General features: G+C 30.0%; 6 protein-coding genes across 11 annotated transcripts; 4 read left to right on the forward strand and 2 right to left on the reverse strand.

Annotated features, from left to right (window-relative positions):
- Positions 1-179: 179 nt before the first annotated feature.
- On the forward strand, positions 180-1,526 carry LOC145944216 (uncharacterized). Its single transcript, XM_083052435.1, has 2 exons — positions 180-463; positions 1,035-1,526. The coding sequence occupies exons 1-2, from the start codon at positions 362-364 to the stop codon at positions 1,485-1,487; spliced, it is 555 nt and encodes a 184-aa protein (XP_082908561.1). The 5' UTR covers positions 180-361; the 3' UTR covers positions 1,488-1,526.
- Positions 1,352-3,418, reverse strand: LOC145944215 (BRISC and BRCA1-A complex member 1). 3 transcript variants are annotated; one of them, XM_083052432.1, is made up of 3 exons: positions 3,173-3,418; positions 1,899-3,056; positions 1,352-1,490 (listed from the first exon to the last, which is right to left on the reverse strand). In XM_083052432.1, exon 2 carries the CDS (start codon positions 2,938-2,940, stop codon positions 1,936-1,938), a length of 1,005 nt encoding a protein of 334 aa, XP_082908558.1. In that variant the 5' UTR covers positions 2,941-3,056; positions 3,173-3,418; the 3' UTR covers positions 1,352-1,490; positions 1,899-1,935. The 3 variants fall into 3 exon arrangements, with proteins under 3 accessions (XP_082908558.1, XP_082908560.1, XP_082908559.1); XM_083052434.1 differs by having other exon boundaries at positions 1,899-3,070; XM_083052433.1 differs by lacking the exon at positions 1,352-1,490 and having other exon boundaries at positions 1,709-3,056.
- A 238-nt stretch (positions 3,419-3,656) lies between these two features.
- Positions 3,657-7,936, forward strand: Pit (probable ATP-dependent RNA helicase pitchoune). The gene is made up of 11 exons (XM_083052428.1): positions 3,657-3,848; positions 4,105-4,182; positions 4,470-4,544; positions 4,703-4,777; positions 4,879-5,139; positions 5,471-5,785; positions 5,863-6,164; positions 6,246-6,398; positions 6,558-6,728; positions 6,965-7,142; positions 7,540-7,936. The coding sequence occupies exons 1-11, from the start codon at positions 3,767-3,769 to the stop codon at positions 7,662-7,664; spliced, it is 1,815 nt and encodes a 604-aa protein (XP_082908554.1). The 5' UTR covers positions 3,657-3,766; the 3' UTR covers positions 7,665-7,936.
- A 1,348-nt stretch (positions 7,937-9,284) lies between these two features.
- LOC145943591 (pre-mRNA-processing factor 17) lies at positions 9,285-14,242 on the forward strand. Its single transcript, XM_083051207.1, has 8 exons — positions 9,285-9,617; positions 9,835-10,051; positions 10,441-10,767; positions 11,032-11,246; positions 11,361-11,624; positions 12,457-12,590; positions 12,674-12,895; positions 13,947-14,242. The coding sequence occupies exons 1-8, from the start codon at positions 9,468-9,470 to the stop codon at positions 14,122-14,124; spliced, it is 1,707 nt and encodes a 568-aa protein (XP_082907333.1). The 5' UTR covers positions 9,285-9,467; the 3' UTR covers positions 14,125-14,242.
- Positions 14,243-14,382: 140 nt separating this feature from the next.
- On the forward strand, positions 14,383-23,672 carry LOC145943593 (transmembrane protein 181). Of its 2 annotated transcripts, none has more exons than XM_083051209.1 (13): positions 14,383-14,772; positions 15,483-15,689; positions 15,984-16,087; positions 16,354-16,503; positions 17,024-17,126; positions 17,228-17,381; positions 17,477-17,557; positions 18,121-18,220; positions 18,307-18,434; positions 18,814-18,963; positions 20,911-21,013; positions 21,607-21,837; positions 22,016-23,672. In XM_083051209.1, exons 2-13 carry the CDS (start codon positions 15,538-15,540, stop codon positions 22,147-22,149), a joined length of 1,590 nt encoding a protein of 529 aa, XP_082907335.1. In that variant the 5' UTR covers positions 14,383-14,772; positions 15,483-15,537; the 3' UTR covers positions 22,150-23,672. The 2 variants fall into 2 exon arrangements, with proteins under 2 accessions (XP_082907335.1, XP_082907334.1); XM_083051208.1 differs by having other exon boundaries at positions 15,503-15,689.
- LOC145943594 (peritrophin-1-like) lies at positions 18,982-21,039 on the reverse strand. Of its 3 annotated transcripts, none has more exons than XM_083051213.1 (4): positions 20,879-21,039; positions 20,618-20,795; positions 19,929-20,206; positions 18,982-19,659 (listed from the first exon to the last, which is right to left on the reverse strand). In XM_083051213.1, the coding sequence occupies exons 2-4, from the start codon at positions 20,628-20,630 to the stop codon at positions 19,348-19,350; spliced, it is 603 nt and encodes a 200-aa protein (XP_082907339.1). In that variant the 5' UTR covers positions 20,631-20,795; positions 20,879-21,039; the 3' UTR covers positions 18,982-19,347. The 3 variants fall into 3 exon arrangements, with proteins under 3 accessions (XP_082907339.1, XP_082907337.1, XP_082907336.1); XM_083051211.1 differs by having other exon boundaries at positions 19,929-20,275; XM_083051210.1 differs by lacking the exons at positions 20,618-20,795; positions 20,879-21,039 and having other exon boundaries at positions 19,929-20,303.
- Positions 23,673-24,978: the final 1,306 nt, after the last annotated feature.

The following is a 24,978-nucleotide window of genomic DNA, read 5'->3' on the forward strand; positions in this document are numbered from 1 at the left end:
ATATAATATGTATAATTATATATAATACATATATATAATTAAATAAATATTATATATATAATATATATATTTCAATATAATTGATACTATGTATTATCTCTTCTGTAGATCATTTTTATTCGCATGTGCGTGTATTATATATATATTTGTGAATCTGTTTACATAAGTCTTTACTGAAATACGGTATTCCCCGAATACTCCCACTATTATCACAATCACATCGTTATTTTTTACATTACGTTTTATCGGGGAGACCGTGTATCATTATCCAGAGATTTTTTTAGTTTGGACGTGTAACTCTATCCTCATACTCGTTTAGGAAAGTATGCGTCAGTAATTATAACATTTGCATCATAGAAGCATGTCGTGCGATGCTCGAGGACACTGTCACTTCTGCTGCAAGAAACATGTGCCGGTGTTTGGAAGCAACGAAATTCTACAGAGATCGAATTTGAAACTTGGGGTAAGCGCAATAATCATCATTAGAGTAAATTGTGCGAATTGGACCTTCAAAATGTATAGTATAAAATTCCTTTGTCGAAAAATATTCTTTTTTTCTTTCAATTTGACTTACTTCTATTCATTACATTCGACAAAAAAAAAGAATTAAAATCAAATCAGTAATAAACAAGTTATTCAATGGATTTTTAAGATACAGATTTAGATTTTAGGTTTACAGATGCTTTATCTATCTTTTTTATGGTGAAAATAAATGCTACAATAGATATAAAATCACGTGATAAAGAAATCTATTACACACGTAATATCTTTATAGATATATATATTTTTTCGTAACATTTATAATATTATCATTATTTTTCATGAATAATTTGTAAATAATATCACATCGTAGTTATCTCTAAAAGCCATAAAAAATCTCTTACGCTAAGTGAAATGTATTTGCGACTTTGAGACGCATTTATAGAAAAAATCGGTGGTAATTAAATTTATTTACACACCCTATAAATCTAATTACATCTTACGTTATAAAAGAGACGACAAATCAATGTTTGCCTCTTTATCTGTATATTTAGGTTCTGAACACAGTTTGTTCTCCTTGTATCACCAAACTCGAGGATCTTCTCAAGAAACAACATCTTTCCGACTTGCGTTTACCTCTCGAGGAAGTTCAAGCGAAAGATCCACCCAGGGGATTCAATGATATCTCGAGGGAACGCAATTCGCGAATGGACGAAAATGTTGGAGGGACAAGGAGGAGACGTCAGCGTCAACAATTAATGTGCGACTTCTGTCAGAAGGCCTTCCATCACACGGGAGATCTCAACAAGCACAGGAGGAAGCACACCGGTGAGCAGCCTTACGCGTGTAGCAAGTGTCAACAGAGGTTCTCGTACGTGTCTAATCTCATCAGGCATCAACGGACGCATTCCGGGATAAAGCCGTTCTCCTGTCAGATCTGCGGACGCACCTTCGCTCGAAAGGACAAGCTCTCCGTCCACTTAAAGCGTTGTGTCGTTAAGCTTTGAAACCTATGATTAAGAGATGCGATGATATAAGATACAATATAAATCATAGCGAAATAAATGATAAATATAGCGATGCATAAATCTAATGGAAATAATCATTCTTGTAAAAAGGAAATGAATCTTTTAGTTAAAAATTTATCTCCTAGATTTTAAAGTCGACATTTGCTATAAAATGTGTATATATCTGATTTGTTCGCATAGGACGAATTTATAAATCTATATACAAAAATAATGATTTATTTTGCAATAGTTTGAACTTTGAACAATAATGTATAATAATGCGCAGCCACTGTTGTCTCTTATAAACTCTCTTCAACAAATTGCTTGAAATATGAAATATGAAGCTACGTTGCTTTGAAATTACATCGTGTTGACGAAGAAAGATCTGATTCTACAAATATATATACAAACCTCTCGGTGCAAAATAAATACAAATGTACACAGCACTCTATACATTAGTGTGCACCTCCTGTGCGGCTGTGTTTGGAACAAGAGTGTAAAAGGCATCCTTTTGCAAGGGACGTTGCAGCGGATGCGCCAGGAGTTTCGCCATGTTATCGTGCAGCTTGGCAGCGTTTCTGCCTACTTCAAAGATGTATGAATAACTCGTCGTATCCAACCCTGCGATTTCCGCGTAGACGGCCTCGCACATGTTGTCGTCGCTGGCTGGCTCGTGAACAAACAGAACATCCAGGAAGAAGCAGGGATTCTCCGTCAGGTTCTCCAGGTACTTCTGGCCAGTGTGAAACTTGGGGATGGAGTTGGACCGTCCGTAGATGAGGATCACCCTGGAGACGAAGAGCGGCTGACTGGTCGCCGGGGTAGCTATCTTCGCGTGTATCGCCTCGAACAGCCGACCCAGGTTGTACGTCTTCTGCTCCTCGTCCGGCGTGTCCTCGACGACGCCCTCCAGGTGGCTCACCAGCGTCTTGACATTGCTGGTGTAGTCGCAGAGCCACGTGGCGCCTCGCGAATCCAGGCTCATCAGTGCGTACTCGTGCACTCCAGGCTGTATCGTGGACTTGGCACCTACGAAGCTCTCCACCGCGCGTTTTATCATGTAGAGGGGCGAGAATGTAGCCCCCGTACCAAGTTTGAAGGGGGTGCATTGCTGTTCACGCACCGTGTCGACGACCAGGACGATCCTCTCCGGCAGATTCAGCTCCGGAAGGTTCCTTACGTGGACGTAATCCTCTATGGTGGTGGTGCTGGTGGTCGTGGACGTGGTGCTGGAGGTCGTGGATGTGGTGATGCTGGTGGTGATAGGTGGACAAGACTTTTTACCCTCTACAGGTTGACGTGACGCGCCATTATTGCTGCTCCTCCGCAAGCTCTTCTCCTGTTGCTGATGTTGCTGCTGCTGCGAGTTGTTGTACGCGGAATCTATGGTTGTAGCAGCCTGCAGCCTCTCGGATATCACCTGGATCTCGTCGTTCGACTCCTTGTCGGACATGTTTACCTTCTTATTCTCTTCTTTTGTGGCAAAAAAACAGCTGGTTTGTTAAGTGCTGATTATGCTGCCAGATCGTCTTCAAGAGATGTACATTGGGATGGTTTGTTGAGATCAGGCTTAAAGTAGAACCCTGCTTATTACTTTTTGCTTTTCAGACATTAAGCTTTTGTTGATAGAAGGATCATACAGCCAGAATAAAGATTATTATGCTTGAATAATTAGACATGTTTACCTTATGTCCTGGAAATATTCCCGAATGACACTTTCGAATAGCTCTTCTTCAGGGTGGCTTTCCTCGAAAACTGATGTTGATCTGCTCTCCAAATCGATCGGAATCCAGGGATTCCGGGAATTTTACATAGCTCGTGGAAGTTGGGTAACTAGATGATTCCTTTCGGATGACTCAGAATTGTGGTGTTTCATTTATGTATCAATTTTGTCGCACGTCTGCTTGCATGCTTGCGAGTCGATTTGTCCACTGAATGTGATTCGAATGTGATTCGAAGTCGGTGATTCAAAATGTACGCGCGAAATTGTCCAAAATTGTCCAAAAAATTCGTAGAAAAAAATGAACCAATCAAATGCAAGGATGCTATATTTCTATGTTTTCATTGGTCTATGATTGGTGGACTTTTCTAGGAATTCTCTAGAATTTTCTAGAAATTTCTCTAGGCAGAATATATTCTTAAAGTTGCCCATCCTGGATGACAGGAGCGCATGCGCGTTTATTTTATTTTTCATTTATCGCGAGTTTTGTCTCGAGGGAAATTAGCGAGCACATGTGGTAAAATTTGAGAGACAAAACGATTTTCTATTAAAAAAGAAAATGTCTGAGAAAGTGCTGATGCGAAAAATTAAAAAGAGGGAAAAGACAAAATTAACGCTGTTAAAACGTAGAAAGGAACAAGGTAAGAGCATGGAAAACTTTGAGGTTACATCTCTCGTGAGATGAAGATTGTGTGGAAATTTACAGATATTTAATTATTTTCGAGATATTATTTTTGTGTGTATTATCATATTCTTATTATTCGATTGATAATTGTTCATTATATACAATAGTTATAATATGATAATTATTTAAATTGAAGGTCTTTCATGTCGATTCCACGTTTTTTAAACATTCCTCTGTCGTTATTTAATTTAAGTAATATTTTTTTCTTACAGATGAAACCGGACTAGAGAATACAACTGAAATAAAAGACACAAATCAGCAAGATGTGGAAGAAAAAGCTCCTCCAAAAAGTATGACTTTTAATTTATTTTTATTCATATACAATTGCTTGTATTTTACAATCCTTTTTACTGAAATTAATACCGAGAATCTAATAACGTTATTTGCAAATTAATTATTGGTATTTTTATTTTCGAGATGTAATAATATATAATATGTAATAATATATAAAATAATATATAATAATATATAATTTATATTTTTATAATCTTATTATTTGCTTGATAATTGTAGTTATGATTTGAAATAATCATTTATTTACTAAAGATTTTTTATGTAATACTTCTTTCTGTTTCAGATGAAATTGGATCAAATAATATAACTGAAATAAATAATACAAAGCAACACATAGAAGAAACAGTTCCTCCAAAAAGTATGATTTTTAATTTATTTTATTCTCATATAAATGCTTATATTTTATATACAATCTTTTTTATTGAGAAACTAATAATATTATTTGCAAATTAATTATTGATATTTTTATTTTGCACTTTATTATATAATCATTAATATGCATGTATATTTTTTTAGAAAAAAAGAAATTATCTCAATCAAAATCAAATTTGGAGGTAACCGAAGAAGTCACCAAAGAAGTCACCGAGAATTGTATGTATTTTTTATAAAATAATAGTAGTTAAATAATAATATTTAATATTTCTGTTTAAAAAATGTATATATATATATATATATATTTATTTTTTATTTAGTACCAGGTACAGCTATAGGTTTCCAAATTACAAATGATACCAGTTTCTCAGTATTGAATGAGAAAGTATGCGAACATACATTAAAAGCTATAGCCGACATGGGCTTTACAAAAATGACAGAAATACAAGCAAAAGCAATTCCTCCTCTTCTCGAAGGAAGAGATCTGGTGGGTGCTGCTAAAACCGGATCTGGCAAAACTCTGGCATTTTTAATTCCTGTAGTTGAATTGATTTACAAGTTGAAGTTTATGCCTCGTAACGGTATGTAAATTCAACAGAGTGGATATATAATCTACACTAGATATTGAGATACTTTTTATTTTATAAATGTGAATTTATTCTTAGCAATATAAACAAAAGATAATAATAATCGTTTAAATATGAATAATAATAAAGTTATTAGTTCCTTTTAATTTATTTAATTTCTTTTATATATATTTATTTATATATATTTCTTTCTTTAATCCACATAAAAATAAATTTGTAGAAATTACTAATAAATTTTCTCATATTGTGTCTCGATCATTCCAATGCTTCAATTATATAATATAATATAATAAAATAATATAATATATTTGTTATATATTTGTAGGTACTGGATGCATTATTATGTCTCCCACTAGAGAGTTGTCAATGCAAACTTTTGGTGTTCTGAAAGAATTAATGAAATACCATCATCATACATATGGTTTGTTGATGGGTGGTGCTAGTAGACAGACCGAAGCACAGAAGCTTGAAAAGGGAATCAATATTATCGTGGCGACACCCGGACGATTGTTGGATCATTTGCAAAACACACCTGATTTTCTGTACAAGAATCTCCAGTGTCTAGTGATCGACGAAGCTGATCGTATTCTAGATATTGGATACGAAGAAGAGTTGAAGCAAATTATTAACATTCTACCTAGTTAGTGACATCATATTATGCAATAAAATTAAATTATACATATTTTTTTCATTACTATATAAACTATTATATTATAGAGCGTCGGCAGACCATGCTTTTTAGTGCAACGCAGACGCAAAAGGTAGCAACGATAACAACCTTAGCTCTCAAGAAGGAACCTATATATGTGGGAGTCGATGACAACAAGGAAATGGCAACTGTGGATGGTCTACAGCAGGGTTACGTAGCGTGTCCGAGCGAAAAACGATTTCTACTTCTTTTCACGTTTTTAAAGAAAAACAGGAAGAAGAAGATAATGGTTTTCTTTAGTACATGCATGTCCGTTAAATATCATAATGAATTGCTAAACTACATCGATTTACCCGTGATGAGTATACATGTAAGTGCTATCAATTATTTTCGCAGACACTTTTTAAAATCGTTTTTTGACTTAATGTTTACGTTCTGATTATATTGACAGGGCAAGCAAAAGCAAACGAAAAGAACCACCACTTTTTACCAATTTTGCAACGCTTCTACTGGAATTTTACTTTGCACCGATGTGGCTGCGAGGGGTTTAGATATACCCGACGTTGACTGGATTGTGCAGTATGATCCACCGGACGATCCCAAGGTAAGGATTGTTATATCTCAGTTTGCTAATCATTAAAAGAAAAAAAGAAAAATTGAATGCATAGTTGGACTGTTATGAAAACTGTAATCGAATATCATAAATACGGACTTAGGATTAATGGATATCGATTCTGATGATATCAAATTATATATTTTTTAGGAATACATTCATCGTGTAGGTCGAACTGCTCGCGGAGAAGGTAGCAGTGGTCATGCTTTGCTGATACTGCGACCAGAGGAGCTTGGCTTCCTTCGTTACCTCAAGGAAGCTCGCGTACCTGTCAACGAATACGAGTTCTCTTGGAATAAAATTGCAGATATACAATTACAGGTGTGCTTTCTTTATAAATATATTTATATATATTTAATATGGCGTGGTAGACCATAGCATTTTGAACAAGATATGATTAAGAAGTACAGAAACACGATTATCGTATGATGGATTAATGAAAAAATAGAGAAATCTAAACTAATCTGCAATTCTACTCTTTTAATTAATATCTCTGCATATTACAAAGTAATATATTGATATATAAGAGAAATAAACAATTTCTTTCTTATTTCTAGCTTGAGAAGCTAATAACGAAGAATTACTTTTTACATCAATCGGCGAAGGATGCGTTCAAAAATTACGTTAGAGCGTATGATTCTCATCATTTGAAACAGGTTTTCGATATAGAAACTTTAGATTTGGCGAAAGTTGCCAAATCGTTTGGATTTATTGTACCGCCGGCGGTGGACTTGAGTAAGTACTTTTAAATGACAGATTTAATATGAAAAATTATTATATAATAAAAAAATACATTCTATAAAAGAATAAGCTGAAACAAATGCAAAAATATGCAGAGTATTCTTTAATAAAATATTTTAGCATTTTGAAAATATGTGCAACACAATATTTTTAAATTTCGAGTAAGAATTTTTTCGACAAAATTGGAAAAAGAAAGTTGCTTTTTTTATATTTGTCATTCTCTTAGCGCCTACATATGAATTAATTAAAATCTTGCCACTTGCACTCCAGTTTATTCTGACTATTAAAATATGTGAACTGTAATGTGGAATAGTAAAAATATGCATTTGTCAATCTAATATCTATGAAATATCTTTTATATTTTATTTAACTTTTTAATTGCACAATACAGAAGTTGGAATCAACAAGGCTTCACGACCTCGAAAAAGACTTGGCGGAGGTGGTTACGGACATTACAAAAATCTGAACAATCCGAAAATGAAGAGCGCCAAGACATTCCGACAGTTTAGCAGATAATCATAATCATAATTTGCTCATTGATAAAGCATAATATTTATAGTAAATAGTAATGATATATATTTCTGTGTTTAATTAAATCGACTTTTAAAAATTTATTTAAAAATTGTTCAAGTGAAAAAGTTTAAAGTAAAATTGCAGCAAGTTAATTAGAAAATTATTTCTCAATAGAAGATAAATTACTTACAATGCATTTAAGAATCTAAATGTATTTTAAAATATATATAATTATATATCACAAATATAATTATATGTATACAAATATATGTCATAGAGCAAATAGAATAAAAATATTTTGCATACTAGAATTTGCATTATTTTGTAAAAATAAGGAAGAAAAAATTAAGATAAGAATGTGGTAGGGTATCTATTTTGTTTGTACATAAACGACATGAGAATTTCTACGAGAAATTTATTCATTAAATTCCTTGTTTAAAATAACATTTTTGTAAATTAACAATAAGGCAATATGCAACTTTCTAAAATCGATTGTATTCGGTATCTCAATGCATTTAATCAACATAGCACATTAATTACTATGTTCATGTTTCATATGTATGTACATATTATTAAAATAAGACAAATATCAGTCGAGATCTAGTTTAAATGATATATTCAGGTATAAATGAGGAGTGACTTTGAAAATATCGGTCAGAAATGATCATAATTTATATCATCAATAAAGCATAATATTCACAGTAAATATATAGCAATAATGATATATAGCATATAAATCACATTTTAATATTTAGTTGAAGCATCATTTCCTGCCATATATGTCATATTTCTAATATATTTTATATAGAACAACTTTTAAAAATTAAAAAAATAATTGTTTAAATTTAAAAATTTAAAGTGAAATTGTACAGCAAATTATAATTAGAAAGTTACTCCTCAATAGACGATAAATTACTCATAATGCATATAAGAATCGAAATGTATTGTAAAATATATATAATTATATGTCACAAATATAATTATATATGTATACAAATATATGTCATAACATATAGTATTAAAGCTACTATAGAATAAAAATATTTTGCATACTAGATCCCGGTAAAAAATTTTTTATCTATAATTATGTATAACAATATAAAATTATATAGAAATATATAAAATTCTGTATAAGTTATGTATAATTATATATAATTTTATATGACTTATTATATAATTATATATATAATTTTATATTAATGTTGGCTGGCGCATCTAATCAATATTAATATAAAATTATATATAATTATATAATAAATCACATAAAATTACATATAATTATATAATAAATCACATAAAATTACATATAATTATATATAGTTTATACAGAATTTTATATATTTCTATATAATTTTATATTGTTATATATAATTATACATAAAAAATTCTTTACCGGGATGCTGCATAATTTTGCGAAAAAAGGGAAGAAAACAAATTTGAGATGCGTATCTATTTTATTTGTACGTAAATAACATATGAGAGTTTCTTTATATTCATTGTTTAAATTGCTTGTTTAAAATAACATTTTTGTATTTATTACTAGTAAAATTCTTATTTGTATTTATTACATTTATATTATCGCGAATTTGTAATTCGCGGCTTGAGAGATGACGTCATGGTTTCCCCTCCGACCTAACCTAACCTTAAAATTTATCCGACAATGCGTCATTCGGGATCTGTCGCATTTCATTAAGTTCCTCCTAAATTTTTAAAATCCTGTATTCAGACGCTAACGTAACATTTTTTCTACAATTCGGGAGAGTTCTGTAAAATTCACAGGGTTAATAAATCCCATTAAACGTCACCATGGCGTCTTCTCTCAGTCTTCTCCGTGATTACAACAGCAGCAGCGACGAAGATGGAAACGAGAATGAAAATAACGAGTCGATTGTTCTTGATAAATTAACAATGCCTATTAATTTAAACATCTGTTCCGCTCCGGATGTTGTACCTTCGGTAAATATTCATTACTCTATGCATTTTGTGATTTTTCACTTTTGAGGTTATAAATGTGTGATGATATTATATGATAATATTGTCCAACTGTTTCTTATTAATTAAAAAAAAATAAGATAATAAAAAAATAAGATAATAACAAAAAGAATAAAATAAAATAATAATAAATAATAATAAAAAAATAAGATAATTTATCTGTATCTATCACCTTTTTCAGGGAACGGAATTGTGTGTACAGCATGTTGATCCTACCGCTACGGAGATAGCATCTAATTTGAAGTATGAAGAACTCTTCGGGCCAGAGGTCGGACCAGAAAATCCATTCAAAACGCAGCAGCAGCGCGCAGCGAAAAATATACTCTCCGGATATGTGGAACATGCGCATATTAGCCCTTTTCAGTTTGAAAATCAAAGGAGAACATTTACTAGTTATGGTAAATAGAAATGTCTTGTATATAAAACATCTTGTAGATAAAAACTACTTCTTTCGTCAATTTTTCTTAACTGATATAAGTTCTGTAATATAAATTTTACAAAATAAGCGAGAAAATTTTAACAAGTTTTATATATCTTCTGAATATAAATTATAAAAGTAATATAGACAAAAATTTTTATTTAAATTTTACATTTTTTGTAAGATTTGTACAAAAAAAATTATATATATGAGAGATATGATTAAGTAAGTTGAGAAATGTATGTGTATATATAAAATGTTCAAGATAGTTGTATTTATATCTAAATATTTAATACTCAAATTTTAATTGAAATTTATTTATTACTTCAATTTAAACCAATATCTAGATTCTTATTTATTTTTTTCCAGGATATGCATTAGATCCAACTGTAGATGGTAGTGCAGATGAAGGTAGATTGATAATTGGTTCAAAAGAAGCTGCTGAAGAAACGGGTGGCAAAACTGTTTTTGAAAATACTACTCTAAGACCATCGGACATGCGAAAGAGGCATAGAAATAGTGATCCAACGGATATAGAAGGTTTTATGGGACCATGGGGTGGATATGTGGATGAAAAACGTGTCATAAAGCCGAGTGAAGAAGAAGCGGCTGAATTGGAAGAAATACTAGCTAAACGAAATAAACGAGGAAAGCAGACAGAGGAGAAACCACTCGAGGAGAAGACAGTGTTGCATAGTAATATCTTTATATATATATTTAGAAAAAACAGTCGCAATTTTCTCCTATATAGAGTTGTAACTTCTATCATTACTAATTCAGACAATAATAGCGAAGGATAAATCTTAATCTAAAAATGATTTGATTTATGAAAGTTTTAGCTTCATTTTTTTAAGAAAATTCTTTATTTTAAATATTTTCGACCAAAGAGAACAATTATGTTAATAAGCTTTTTATCATTTTTGGAATTAATTTATAATACTTGATAATTTTATATTGCAGTCAAGGACAGTGTAGATTATCAAGGACGCTCGTTCTTGCATGCACCTCAAGATGTGGGTGTAAATTTGAGATCGGAATCGCCACCCGATCGTTGTTTCTTACCGAAAGCGCAAATTCACACGTGGGAAGGTCACACAAAAGGCATCTCGCAAATTCGATGGTTCCCTCATACAGCGCATTTGTTATTATCTTGTAGCATGGACTGCCGAGTGAAGGTATTTACACGCATTTTGCTAAATAATATGATTATTATTTTATTACTTTGATCTGTTAATATATTACTTGCAAATAATATATTATATGAAATGTATCTCTTTTTTTATACGTAGTTGTGGGAAGTGTATAAGGACAGGAGATGCGTTCGTACATATTACGGACATCGTCAAGCGGTGCGAGACATAAGTTTTGATAACGACGGCAAGAGATTTTTGTCAGCGGCTTACGATCGTTATGTGAAACTATGGGACACGGAAACGGGAGCTTGTATCAGTCGTTTTACGAGTAGAAAAATTCCATACTGTGCCAAATTCAACCCCGATCCGGATAAGCAGCACCTCTTCGTAGCTGGTACCAGTGATAAGAAAATTATTTGCGTAAGTATATTGTATATATCATAAACAAGGTTGAGTAGTAACTAGTTAATTAGTTAAAAGTTAAAAAATTAATAACTTTTATTTTAATTTAGCTTAGTTAATTTAAAATGAGTTAATTTTTAATTTAAACTAGTTATTTTTAAACTTAAATTTATTAACTTTTTTCTAAGTTAAAAATTTTTTTCATCTTTGAATGCCATTATTTTTTTTCTATAAAATCTTAAACATTGGACAATTAAATTTTTAATAACGATTAAATTTTAATAAGAACATCATTCTATGATGTATGTCATTCTTACAAGTGAAATAAATAAAGGTTTACTACTATTAGTTTTTATTGTTTTCATAATTGTAATTACAAAGAAAATACATTCCTATGTAAAAACAAAATATTTGTTATTTTGCTGTTTGTTATTTTATATAAATTTTAAAAAGATTAACAAATAAAATATTAAATTTAAAAGTATTAAAGTTATGACATTTTAATTTAATATAAATATTTTTTAAAATTAACTTTTGATTTAATTTAACTTAATTTAATTTTAACTTAACTTTTAACTGAGTTAGTTTTTTGTTCATGCACTTTTAACGTAATTGAATTAATTGTATAAGCCATTATCTTTAACTTAACTTAGTTTAAAAAAATAATTAACTTGCCCAACCCTGTGTTAAATATATTCATCAAATTTATATAATTTTGACGAGAGTTAATATGAGAGTTAATATATGTGACAATGTTTATTCTCGACTATTAAAATAAAATTAGTAACAGATAATTTGATAATAATAAATCTTGAATTGAATAATTAATAAATAAATTTTTTTGTTACAGTGGGATATACGTTCCGGTGAAATAACTCAGGAATACGACAGACATTTAGGTGCGGTGAATACTATTACATTTGTCGATGAAAACAGAAGATTCGTTACAACTAGTGACGACAAAAGTCTGCGGGTTTGGGAATGGTATATGATTGCTTTATTGTCTTATTATAAAGGGTTACTTCCGAAAAATTAGATTGATTAATAAATTCTTCTCCTTTGCACAGGGATATTCCAGTGGACATGAAATATATAGCCGACCCATCGATGCATTCCATGCCAGCCGTGACGCCGTCACGAAACCAAAAATGGCTCGCCTGTCAGAGTATGGACAATAAAATCGTCATATTCTCGGCGCTAAATAGATTCAAAATGAATCGAAAGAAGACCTTCACGGGACACATGGTGGCTGGATATGCATGCGGTTTAGATTTCTCTCCAGATATGAGGTATTTATTAATCATTTATTTGTATGTTAAAATTATTTAAATTATATATTTAAATTCAGGGTGTATAAAAAAACCTTGAAAACCTGGTATTCTCAAGGAATTTTGTTTTACCTTGAAAAATCAGGGAATCACTTAAGAAACATATGTTTAACATATCTAACACATCTAACATGTTTTTGCAATATTTAAGTTTCTTTAAAATGTGATTTTTTTAATTAAAGATCTTTTTAAAGATCTCTAATTAAAGATTTTTCAAGATATCAAGATCTTATGTAAGTTTTATAGAAAATTGTTCAATTTTTTATAATAGGTAATATATCATTTTATTAATAGGTAATATTTAAATAAATTAATATTCTGTTATTTATTTAATAAATAAATAAATAATTTAATAAATAATTTATTTAAATAAATTAGTATTCCTTAAGAGATATACTAAATTATAAGCTTTCTATATAATGTTTTGTATTCATACGATTCCAAAGTTATCGAGAGTGCAGTTTTTCTAGCATTTAATATTGATTTATTAATTGTAAAATTAATTTGGACAATAAGTACGATATATCACTATATCTAAACACTAAAAATATATGCAAAAATATAAGATAAATATATAAAATAAAAAATAATTTAGTATAAATGTTTTAAGGAATACTAATTTATTTAAATAAATTATTAAATTATTATTTATTTATTTATTAATTATATACATATATTAATATTTAATTATATATATATATATATATATAATTATTTCATATTTATATTCTCTTGCAATGTCTTCTTTTTATAAAGAATATTATTTTGCGCAAGTATTGTAGAATTAATAAGAGAAAGTATAAGTGCAAATGCTTTTTTTGCAAATATATCGAATAATATCATTTTTCACAAAATGCTTAAAATTTTAATATTTATTAATTCTTGAATTGAATAAACTTAATAAAATAATGAAATATATAGGCCCAATCTTGCGAATATATTTTTAGTAAAAAGTTTTATTCATATTGTGTTGTGTGTTTATGTTCCATTAATATTTTTCTTTTAAAAACAGCTACTTAGTATCGGGTGATGCAGACGGAAGATGTTACATATGGGACTGGAAAACAACGAAATTATATAAAAAATGGAAAGCACACGATGGAGTGTGCATCGACGTGCTGTGGCATCCGCACGAGCCTTCTAAACTTGTTACAGCTGGTTGGGACGGAAAGATCAAGTATTGGGACTAAGAGACAGAGAGATCAATACTTAATTTTTTTAATTTTTAGAACCATATTTTGTACGAAGCTGTTTTTATATTCTAGATTAAAATGTACATATATAATAAATTATTTATTTTAATCGCGATCGGAGAGAGATACGCCTTTATATATCTCAATCTCTTCGTCCCGCTCGTGCTGCGAATCCTTTCGTCCTCGACGAATGTCATCCACCAGTGTATGAAGGTATATATAATCGACTCGGATTGTTTTAGTTTTGCAACACATACGTATGTGACGCATAACAATGCTATTGAAACCTCTTATCCGACGATACAAATATCTGCCCTCGTTATTTAACGTATATCGCTTCCAACCCCCCCGATATGAGTTAGCAGGCCTGGTTCGTATAGCATATGACGTGAAAATCAATAGTGCGCGCGTCTCTCTCTCGCGATGTTCCTCGTTCGTATACATAACACTTGGCTCGCGTTCGTATGGTCGCTCTCGTATTTTCGCTCTCGGTTGCAAGATTACGCGAATCGAATGTCAACGAGTCCCTTGTCTATGCTCGATACGGCATCTCGTCCATGAAATCATCCCCGAATTATGCGGGCGGGCGGTATTTATTATCAGATAGAAGTAGCACCTATTATCGCGCAGTAAAGTGAGAGGAAGGTGAGTTTCCTGTTTACATGCACGATATGTATATAAGGCATAAATCTGTCATTTTTATAATAAATTGTATATTGTTGCGATTAGTTGTTTCGATAAAGGATTAATTCTTTATTGAAAAATGACAGGTATTTTACGCGCAAGATATCTATATATATATATAGATATCTTTCTTTTTGTTGAAACATCTTTTATTTTAATCAATTAACGTGAATTAAATTAAGGTAAAATAAAATTTTATTTTATTTTTTTTATTTGATAAAAAATAAATTTATAATGCAATTATAAATTTATAATACTACTAATAATAATAATTTGTGTAGCGAAATATTGTCGATACAAAAAGTGTATGCATTTTTATAAGTTAATTTATAATTAATATTTTCAGTGTTTTACGTCTGTGATTTGTGTAAATTTTTGTTATTTGATTTTTCGACACGACTAATAAGGATTTTTTGAAATGTATATTATCTGTAGGTTTCATCGAAAAATTCCATATAAAAATAATTTTAGAGTTTCATTACATCTTGTATAATTTTCTTACAAAATTCGATTTATAATTTTTTTCTCCTAAGCTCTTTATACAAATTCAATGTAGTCTATGCGAAGAAGAAAATATACTATTATATGCGAAGAAGAAAATATAATATTAATGATATATATTCTTTATAAAAATAAATCTGTACTAATTGTATTAATTATTGACTGTAAAGTAAAAAAGAATGCGCATCAGAACGTTAGGTACATGAAAATAAGGCATTCCTGAGGATGATGGACGGGCCCGGATTAGGATATTCGTATCATCTTCCATCCGCTGGTTGGAACCTCAAGGTCAGAAACGCGCTGTCACAGTTCAGTGACCTCTTTAGCGAATTTAACAAGTACATCGCGCCTGCTTATCATCATGATCGCTGCGAGAGGTGAGCAATTTCCCAAAAAATTATTTATATAATAATTTTTAATATTTTTTAAAATAATTCTTATTAATATACGAGTATATATATATGTCAGGGTCATTTAAAAAAAGCGAACAGATTCTTTTTTTTCATCAATTTGACACAATTCACGACGTTCATATTTATATTACGAAATGTGTCGCAAAATATTTTTTTTCATCTTTCTAAAATATTGACAGTATATTAATTCATGAATTCTACATATTTTATAATTAGCTATATATATAATTAATTGAAACTTGTACATTTGTTGTATAGATCCGTGCAGATGCGCTTGTATTCGATGCACAAGAGGGAATTTGTTATGGTTTTCATCGCCTTTTTCGCGTGTTTTGGATTAGCAGTGTTTATCGGCCTCGCCGGTGAGTATTTCAGCAAAATAATTTCCCAATTTTCTTGTAAAAATATCATAAATACCATGCGATATTCGAGTAACAAATTATAATATATTTTAAATAAATTATTATATTTTCAAATATATATATTATACTATATTATAATATATTATAATATTTTATATTAATATTAATCTTATATATATATAACATATTATATATTAATATGTTAAAATTATTAATAAAATATAATATATTATAATGATGATGAACGTGTTAAAATGCTTTTAAAGGACCACCTATAACGTCGACCAGCGAACAGAAAGCGCATCTGAACGGCAGCGAGATGGCTACTGGTCCATTCATCATGAAGACACCTCTGTTGTCCACGTACAGCCAGCAATTATGGGTAATCGCCAAGCTGTCGACATCGAATAACGATGGTAACGTATGATTTTCATTTGAACTAATAGCGAAAAATGCTTACATAATGTACAGCTCGATTATTATAGGATAGGATAATTATCTCGCTTATTTTTTCATGATAAATTTCTTGCTGATTTAATTTCTTTCCTTTTCTATATTATGTAATAAATAGTAATAAATGAAAATAAATGTAATAAATAAGAATAAACTGTATGCAAGATTCTTAATTTTATGATAAAGATTATAGCATTGTATTCTCTATCATTATGTTTAATGAAAAAAAATCCCAAATTTATTTCTTTTATATTCTAGTATATAATCTATAAAATACTATTTTATCTTTAAAATACTATTAATTTAAAAAAACTATTATATTTATATTAATATATTATATTATTATATATTATATTATATAATTATTATATATTAATATTATATATTAATGTATTATATTAATATTAATAATATATTAATCTAATATATTAATTATATTAAAAAACTATTATCAGTTATTGACGATTGTGTTTTCTTTTGCAGATGAAAGATACGACAAGGGTTTCCAAGTCAGCGTCTCCATAGACGGTATCACTGCTGATCGCAAGCTCGTGTCTGTCCTACCTCCGGAAGCTGGACATAATCGGTACGAAAATGCTATCGAACAAGTTTGCGAAATTAATTTTACGAAAGAGTTATTATTAATATAATGAGAGCGAAATTGTTATCGTTTTTTTTTCTTTTTAGAACCAGACACTTGAAGTGCGAGAGACAATCTTGCGAGGAGCTGGTCGTCGCCCATCTCGGATTCCTCGATTACAGCTACTACATAATCACCGTCCGCTTCCATGGACTCGAGAGCTTCCATCAGCGATACACGATACAAGAACTCACATTCTACGTCAGTAAGCACTGCACTGCCGAAAATGTGATCACTGCGCCCTGTTTTCGACATATGACAATTCCGAATCTCGTCCTCGTATTTCCTGTTCACAGTTTAAGAACTACAATCCTGCGTTCACGCAGATCGAGATCTGGTTCCGATTGATCTTCTTACTGACCACGTTCGGAGTCATGGTAATAATCCACGATCGCGTAAAACATGTGATTAAAATAATGAGTCAAACGTCGCGTTTTTTGTTTCTGTTAAATTGACGAGTCGATTTTTTGATATCGAAGATTGGTTTCAAAAATTCAATATTTTTTTGGTGATGTCATTAAATAGAATAAAAAGAATTTCGGTTTAATTATTGTATCATGTGTCACTTTTAGACAACAAATTAAATCGATATATAATTATTTTTATATATTATTTTTTTATATATTTTTATATATTATATAATTATTTTATGTAATTTTTTAATATAATTTTATAATTGAAACATAAATCTTTTTACGAAAAAAGAGCATTCTTTAAAAAAAAAAAAAATCAGAAAAGAAAATTCTAAAGAATTATGAAGAATTCCTTAGACAAAAAAACTAGATAGAAATTTATCGGCTCTGCAGCCATCTTCGATTTCAATGATGAAGAACTCGCAAAATAAACTCGCGTCGACTTTGTTTAACTCGTTCTTTTTCTCTTCGCGAACAATTAAAGCCCGCTCTAGAAACTGAGAGAAGAAAAATGTATCCACTTTCAGTGCTGGTTCGGTCATTCGCTTAGAAAGTATCCGCTGCACGATTGGTCTATAGAGCAAAAGTGGATCTCTATACTTCTTCCATTACTGATTCTGTACAATAGTAAGTGTTGTTGAGATTACGAAGTTGTTTTTATATTCTCATAATCTTTGACACGTTGTCGAATTTACATTTTGTCTAAAACGCAGATCCGCTGTTTCCCATGACGTTCTTGGTGAACTCCTGGGTGCCCGGTATGCTGGACGCGATTCTACAAACGACGTTTCTTTGCGCCATTCTTATGTTCTGGCTCTGCGTCTATCACGGCCTCAGACAGGTATTGATATTCGAAAATCAAACGCGGAATAAAATAATTAATCGCAATATAATCTTGTGTGTAAAACCGAAATAGTAGAAGATTAGATTAGTTAGCTAATTTGTTATATATATACAATATACATATTTATCACATATCTTAATAATATTTAAATTAATTAATAAATTTGAAAATGCATTAAATAAGTAAGGTTTGCAATATTTCTAAATCTCTCGCTATTTAAAGTATTATAGTAATGAAAATTATTATTTGAATATTTTAACACGTTGATTACATTATTATATTTTTTGCATATATCATTGCAAAATTTTAGTTTTTACATTTTTATTTATTACACGAATTGTTGATCCATTGATTAATGATTATTTTATTTGTTTAGAATGAGAGACGGCTCATCACGTTTTACCTGCCCAAGCTCTTAGTAGTAGGGATGTTATGGGGTGCTGCACTCACCCTCGCCACGTGGCTTCGTTGCACCGAGTTGGAGGACCCCACTTACAATTACGTTCTCGATACATCGAATTATTACGTAAGTATCCATCGCGCTAATTAGTACAGTTTATTATTATAATAGAATATTATCATAAACTATTATTATAGATACGTTTGATGAAACATATTATTATAATCTATCATTATAATAATAATTAATATATATTTAATTAATAATAAATTAATAGATTAATTAATAAATAATACATATATTATTCATTAATTAATATATTATTTTTCTTAATAATATATATATAATTTATTATATTATTGTATAGAAAAACCGACATCTCTCTTTTTGTGGCGTTTTCCATCTCCATTTTTTGACAGATATGTTTATATATTCTCGAAAAAGAGCCTTTCTTTCTTCTTTTTAATTGGCTTGTCAATTTGCGAACCGCATGTTCTTCTTCCTACGACCTCAGCAATTTCGACAGTTGGAGTTGTAAGACCAGTCGCAAACCTTGAGACGCGAATCAAAGTGAAGTCCGGTGGGACATGCTTGTAATCGCGGCGTTCCCCAATCGCACTGGTAGAAACGATCGCACAGAAAGGGATGCGGCAGTAAACCCGGATACTGAATAGGGCATCGTGGAAAAGGTCGCGGGCAACCGATCCAGGACGAGTCGCAGCCCGCCTGCCAGGGCCAGTCGCACACCTGGTGAACGGGATTGAAGTGCAATTCCTCAGGGCACTCGAATAGCATCGGCAGTCCCCAGTCGCATTTGTAGAACTTGAATGAAAATACGCACACTTACGATATAGTGTATATATTAGATGTATTATTATAATTTATATTTATATATTAGAGCCTTTTCGATTTATTATAATGAAAGAATATTCCTCAGCTGACATCTCATATAAAAAACTTTATTAAAATTAAAGATTCAGTTCGATGGAAAGATATATACAAGCAAACAAAAATGGAAAATGTCAACGGGTAAAAAGTGAAAGATTTTATTCTTTATAAATTCTTTGTAATTTTTTTGCGAGGAAACTTACCAAGCTGCAGTTAGTCGAATGAGGCAGCAACACCTGATGTTCATGATGCTCGAGATCGGTGCACGGATTTTTCTCTTCCGTCTCGAACACACTTGGATTTTTCACGACGTTGATCTTGAGCTTCACCTCGCACATGGCATCGGGATTGTGCTCGTGTACCTGGTAACCCGGGTTCTCATAATTCGGCTCTTCCTTTAACGGTGGACATAAGAGCTGCATCGTGCAGCTGATCCGCAGCTTCAAGTCACTATATTTTGCGATGTCTTTTTGTAATTCCGCTGGACATTCAACAATTGTGTGTAATCCGTTGATCCTCAGCGAAATTTCCAGGATAATAATGCCGATCGCTGATCGGACAAACAGCTGATTATTCATTGCTTCACGAAAAATTGATGAATTGCGCGAAAATTCTTTAAATATTATTCTTTAAATATTTAAAATAAGTGTAAAATAAAATTATATATTGCGTGCGTCTCTGAATAGACTTCTGAATAAATTTTGCGTGAAAAGAAAACTGATATCGTGACCGAAATTTATTACTATTAATTGATAAAAAATATAATTATATAAATAAAATATAATTATACTGAATTATATTTTATTTATATAATTATGAAGAACGATAAAAAATATATTTTTACTTAAGTGCATCGCTAATGAGCTCTCAAGGATGGTGAAGAAATATTTACCGAATTGTCTCATGTTGACGTTGCAAAACACCTATTGTTTCCAACTCTTCTTATCGAGTCACGAGTCAGTACTGTCGTAAATATTTTTCCATCGGCTAGTCTCTGGTACTTCAAGATTACCAGTCCTCGATCTTTATTTGGCATCGCATTGAAAGCGGTCGAAGAGATCGAAACTGGTCTATCGATGATGAGCGGCAAAAAGATGTGATTTCGCGATATCACTTTTAACAAGAAAACAATATGTATATATTGCATATTTACTGCTGTATATTAATACGTTTTCCGTTTTCCAGGGCTTCAAGGTATTCTTCTTCACAGTCGGTGGCTTCTACATCGCATACTTGTTGCTTCTTATATTGAAGGCATACAGCGAATTACGATCTATGCCATATTTTGGTAAGTATATATCTTTTTAACGCTAATATAAGGCTTCAATTAAAAAATTTTATATATTATTTATATATTATATTATTTATATAATATTATTTATATAATATTATTTATATATTATATTATTTATATATTATATATTATTTATATATTATTTATTCATATTTTCCGCTTTATGTACACATTTATTCGCTAAAATGAAATACGTTTGTTTATTATATTTATATACATGGGTAATGTATTCTAAAAATATTAATGTAACTTATATATTTTAAAAAATTTTTTGTGTATAAGATTAGTTCTGTTTTTTAATTAAAAAAAAAGCAAAAAAATCTCAAGAATGATATTTGTAGACTTTTAATATCAAGATGGACAAAATATATATAGAGAGATTCTTTTTCTTTGAATGTAAAGAATGGAATATAATTTTGAGACTGTATATAACTATTTGCATTTTTGGAATATAAATATTAATATTAATTAAATTAATATTATAAATTAATATAATTAAATTAAATTATATTATATTATATTAATATTAAGTTTAATTTTAATAAATATTAATTTCTGAGCAATATTTAATATTTTGTGTTTTGCAGATCTTCGTCTGCGGTTCTTGACACTACTTGCAGCAGTGGTCGCCGGCGTCTGCAGTTTGGTGACGGCTCGTCAATTCGGAGCCGGAGTTTTAGAGGACAGTTTCGCCTCTCGCCTCTCCACTTATTATCGCACATCCGCGCAATTCATGGCCCTTTACGGTCTCCTCAATTTTTATTTGTACACCATGGCGTACGTTTACGCGCCCGCACTCCAGCAGGTCTACGGACAACGTGAGTATATCTCGAAGAAGACGTCTTCAGGGAATCTAACGTGACATTTATTTTGCCTTTTTATTATATACTTTAAATTATATATTTAAATATAAATTATACATATATTTTTAAATTATATTATAATTATACAGTTATTAAACATGTATATGACTGTCAAAAAATTTCTTTATTGCAGACTCATCGATAACGAAAGATAATCCTGCGTTCTCGATGTTCAACGACTCGGAAGAGGAAGTTATATACGGATCGGACGAGGATAGTCGGCGACCGCTGACTCGTGTTCCGCGAAACGCGGAGGACAGTGACTGAGGGCCTTAAAAATGCATTTAGTAATTCATCTCTACGCTCTAAGCGTAGGATAAATTTGTTAAACGAGGAGATAATGAGAGAAACAACAATTTCTAGTCTGATTCGCAGTCGTACTGCCGTCATTAAAAACTGCAAAAAGAGTGAGAGAGAGAGAGAGAGAGAGAAAAAAAACAAACTGAAGTTGTGCATAGGTAGTTTGTTAAATAAACAAATATTAATTTTACGAGGATTTGTCACGTTCATGCAGTATTCGAGAAGAAGATGTATATAAAAATATGTACGCTAATATGAATTTATGTATCGTGTATAGAAATAACGTAAGAATGGAAAGAAAATGAAGAGGCGGAATGAGGGACGGAAAATAGAAAAAAAAAATAGAAAAAAGGATGTTAGAAAATTTTTTAAATTATGCTGATTTTAAAAATTGTATAAACTTGTTGATATTTTTGTAAAAAAACTCTCTTATTTTTTTTATTTATCTATTTTTATGGCAAAACTAGAGAGGCGAAGAGAGCATCTTCTTTATTTTGCAAAGATAAAGATGATGAACAATGAGATATTTTAAATTTATGATTTGCGATATTGTAAATTTTGTTACCCATGCATTCACTTATATTCTTCATAATGCATATATTATTTAGTTTTCATAAAGCTGGAAATTCTACTCAATATTTTGATTGTCATCGTAACATTTAACTATGATACGTTTGTAAGTTCAAGATATACTTTTCTCAACTAGATTTACGGTTGTACGATATAACGTATATTAAAAAAGAATAATAAACATCGATAAGAGCCAAACTCTATTATATTACGTTATATATTCGTAAGATATTACCATAGTTTTTATACGAGATGTAATTAACTATTTGGTATGGCAAGAGAGTTTAATACAATAATAGATATAGCATCTCTGTAGTATATTATTATATATAAATAAAACATTATTATTATTATACGAAAATGTGCGTGTAAAAACACGCCTATAAGAACATAATGATGTATAGACGCGTGTTTTATACCTGAAAATTCATTATATTTAAAAAATAATTTATTCAAAACTATTTTAAGAGAATTCGCAACATGTATCAGAATTACACGGCTATGCTTTCTTTTAACAGCGATAAAATTTGTAACGATTGCTTATCAATTCATAATTATTCTCTTTCTGATTATGCTAGACTTTTGGAAATGTAGCATATAAACAGAAATTTGTTTAACAAAAAGAAATCAGCCTGCGTTAATTATAATAATTATCGTTTCTTATCACTGTTTACATGTTGTAACACATGCTTGCTATGTATCCCTTTCTAAATAAAGGCATGTTATTGCCATTGTTGTCGCTTTTCTGCGATACTAATTGGCTGTCTCGATTCGCGTTGTGCATTATATTCATAGCACCGAGCAGCTGTCATCGCGAGAGTTAGCAGTGTGTTTGACAGTTTGTCCAAAATAAAATAAAATAAAATAATTTTTTATGTTTTAAATAATATGTTATAATACTTTAAACTCGATTAATATTTTTGATAGTTATCAGTTGATTTCTGTCAATAATATTAATCGCGGATAAAGTATTATAACATATTATATTACTTAAAATATATTATTATTTTAATTATAATAATGTATTGTAAATAAAATAATATGTTATAATATATAGTTATAATATATGTATATATACTTTATCTGCGATTAATATTTTTTGACGCAGAAATCAGCTAATAACTGTCAAAAATATTAATCGAATTTAAAGTATTAAAACATATTATTATTTTATTTTATTTTATTTTGGACAAACTGTCAAACTGCTAACCCTCGCAATGACAGCCTTTCGATGTTATGAATATAATTTACAATGCAAATTGAGGCAGCTAATCAACATCGCAAAAAAGAGGCAACTTTTAGGCAGCTTGCCAATACAGAATTATGCGCGATTCCATTTTAAAATCAATGGACTATTTTATTCTCAATTTAGCGTCAATATCTTATAAATGATTAATTTAACACTGCTATATCTTTTCGCGTATATATATGTATATTTTATTATTGAGTATATTGTTGACTTAATATGTATATTTATTACACCATTATTTTATATCACTGTTTCGCATTTAACCCTTTAATCATGATGTCCAAATTAATTAATATTGCTTATTATTTATTATTATAAATTTTAACTTGTCATATTTTATCGATTTATACTCTTTTTATTGACCTATACTACTTACATTTATTACATTATTTTATGTCACCATTTTGTATTTAACTTTTTAATTTATGATGTCAAAATTAATTAATATTGCTTATTATTTATTGTTATATATATTGATTGATAGTGTTTTTATTAACTTATGTTACTTTCATTGATCTACACTACTTTCATTGACCTATACCACTTATATTTATTACATCATTATTTTATATCACTGTTTTGCATTTAATCCCTTAATTATAATGTTTCAAATTAATTAATTTTGCTTATTATTATATGCTTATTATTATAAATATTAACTTTTAATATTTTATTAATTTATACTACTTTTATTGACCTATACTACTTACATTTACTACATTATTTTATGTCACCGTTTTACATTTAACTTTTTAATTTATGTACACATTTATATATATATATACATTTATGTACATATTTATATATATATATATACATACATTTATGTACACATTTATATATATATATACATTTATGTACGCATTTATATATATATACATTTATGTACACATTTATATTTTTATTGCATTTGTATTTAGATTATTTTAAGCATATCAATCATATTATTTCCAAGATCATCTTGTTAAAAATTTTAT

Source organism: Prenolepis imparis, unplaced genomic scaffold (assembly GCF_030444845.1).
Source record: "Prenolepis imparis isolate NDT839.2.m4 unplaced genomic scaffold, iyPreImpa1.0 SCAF_12, whole genome shotgun sequence".
NCBI lineage: Eukaryota > Metazoa > Arthropoda > Insecta > Hymenoptera > Formicidae > Prenolepis > Prenolepis imparis.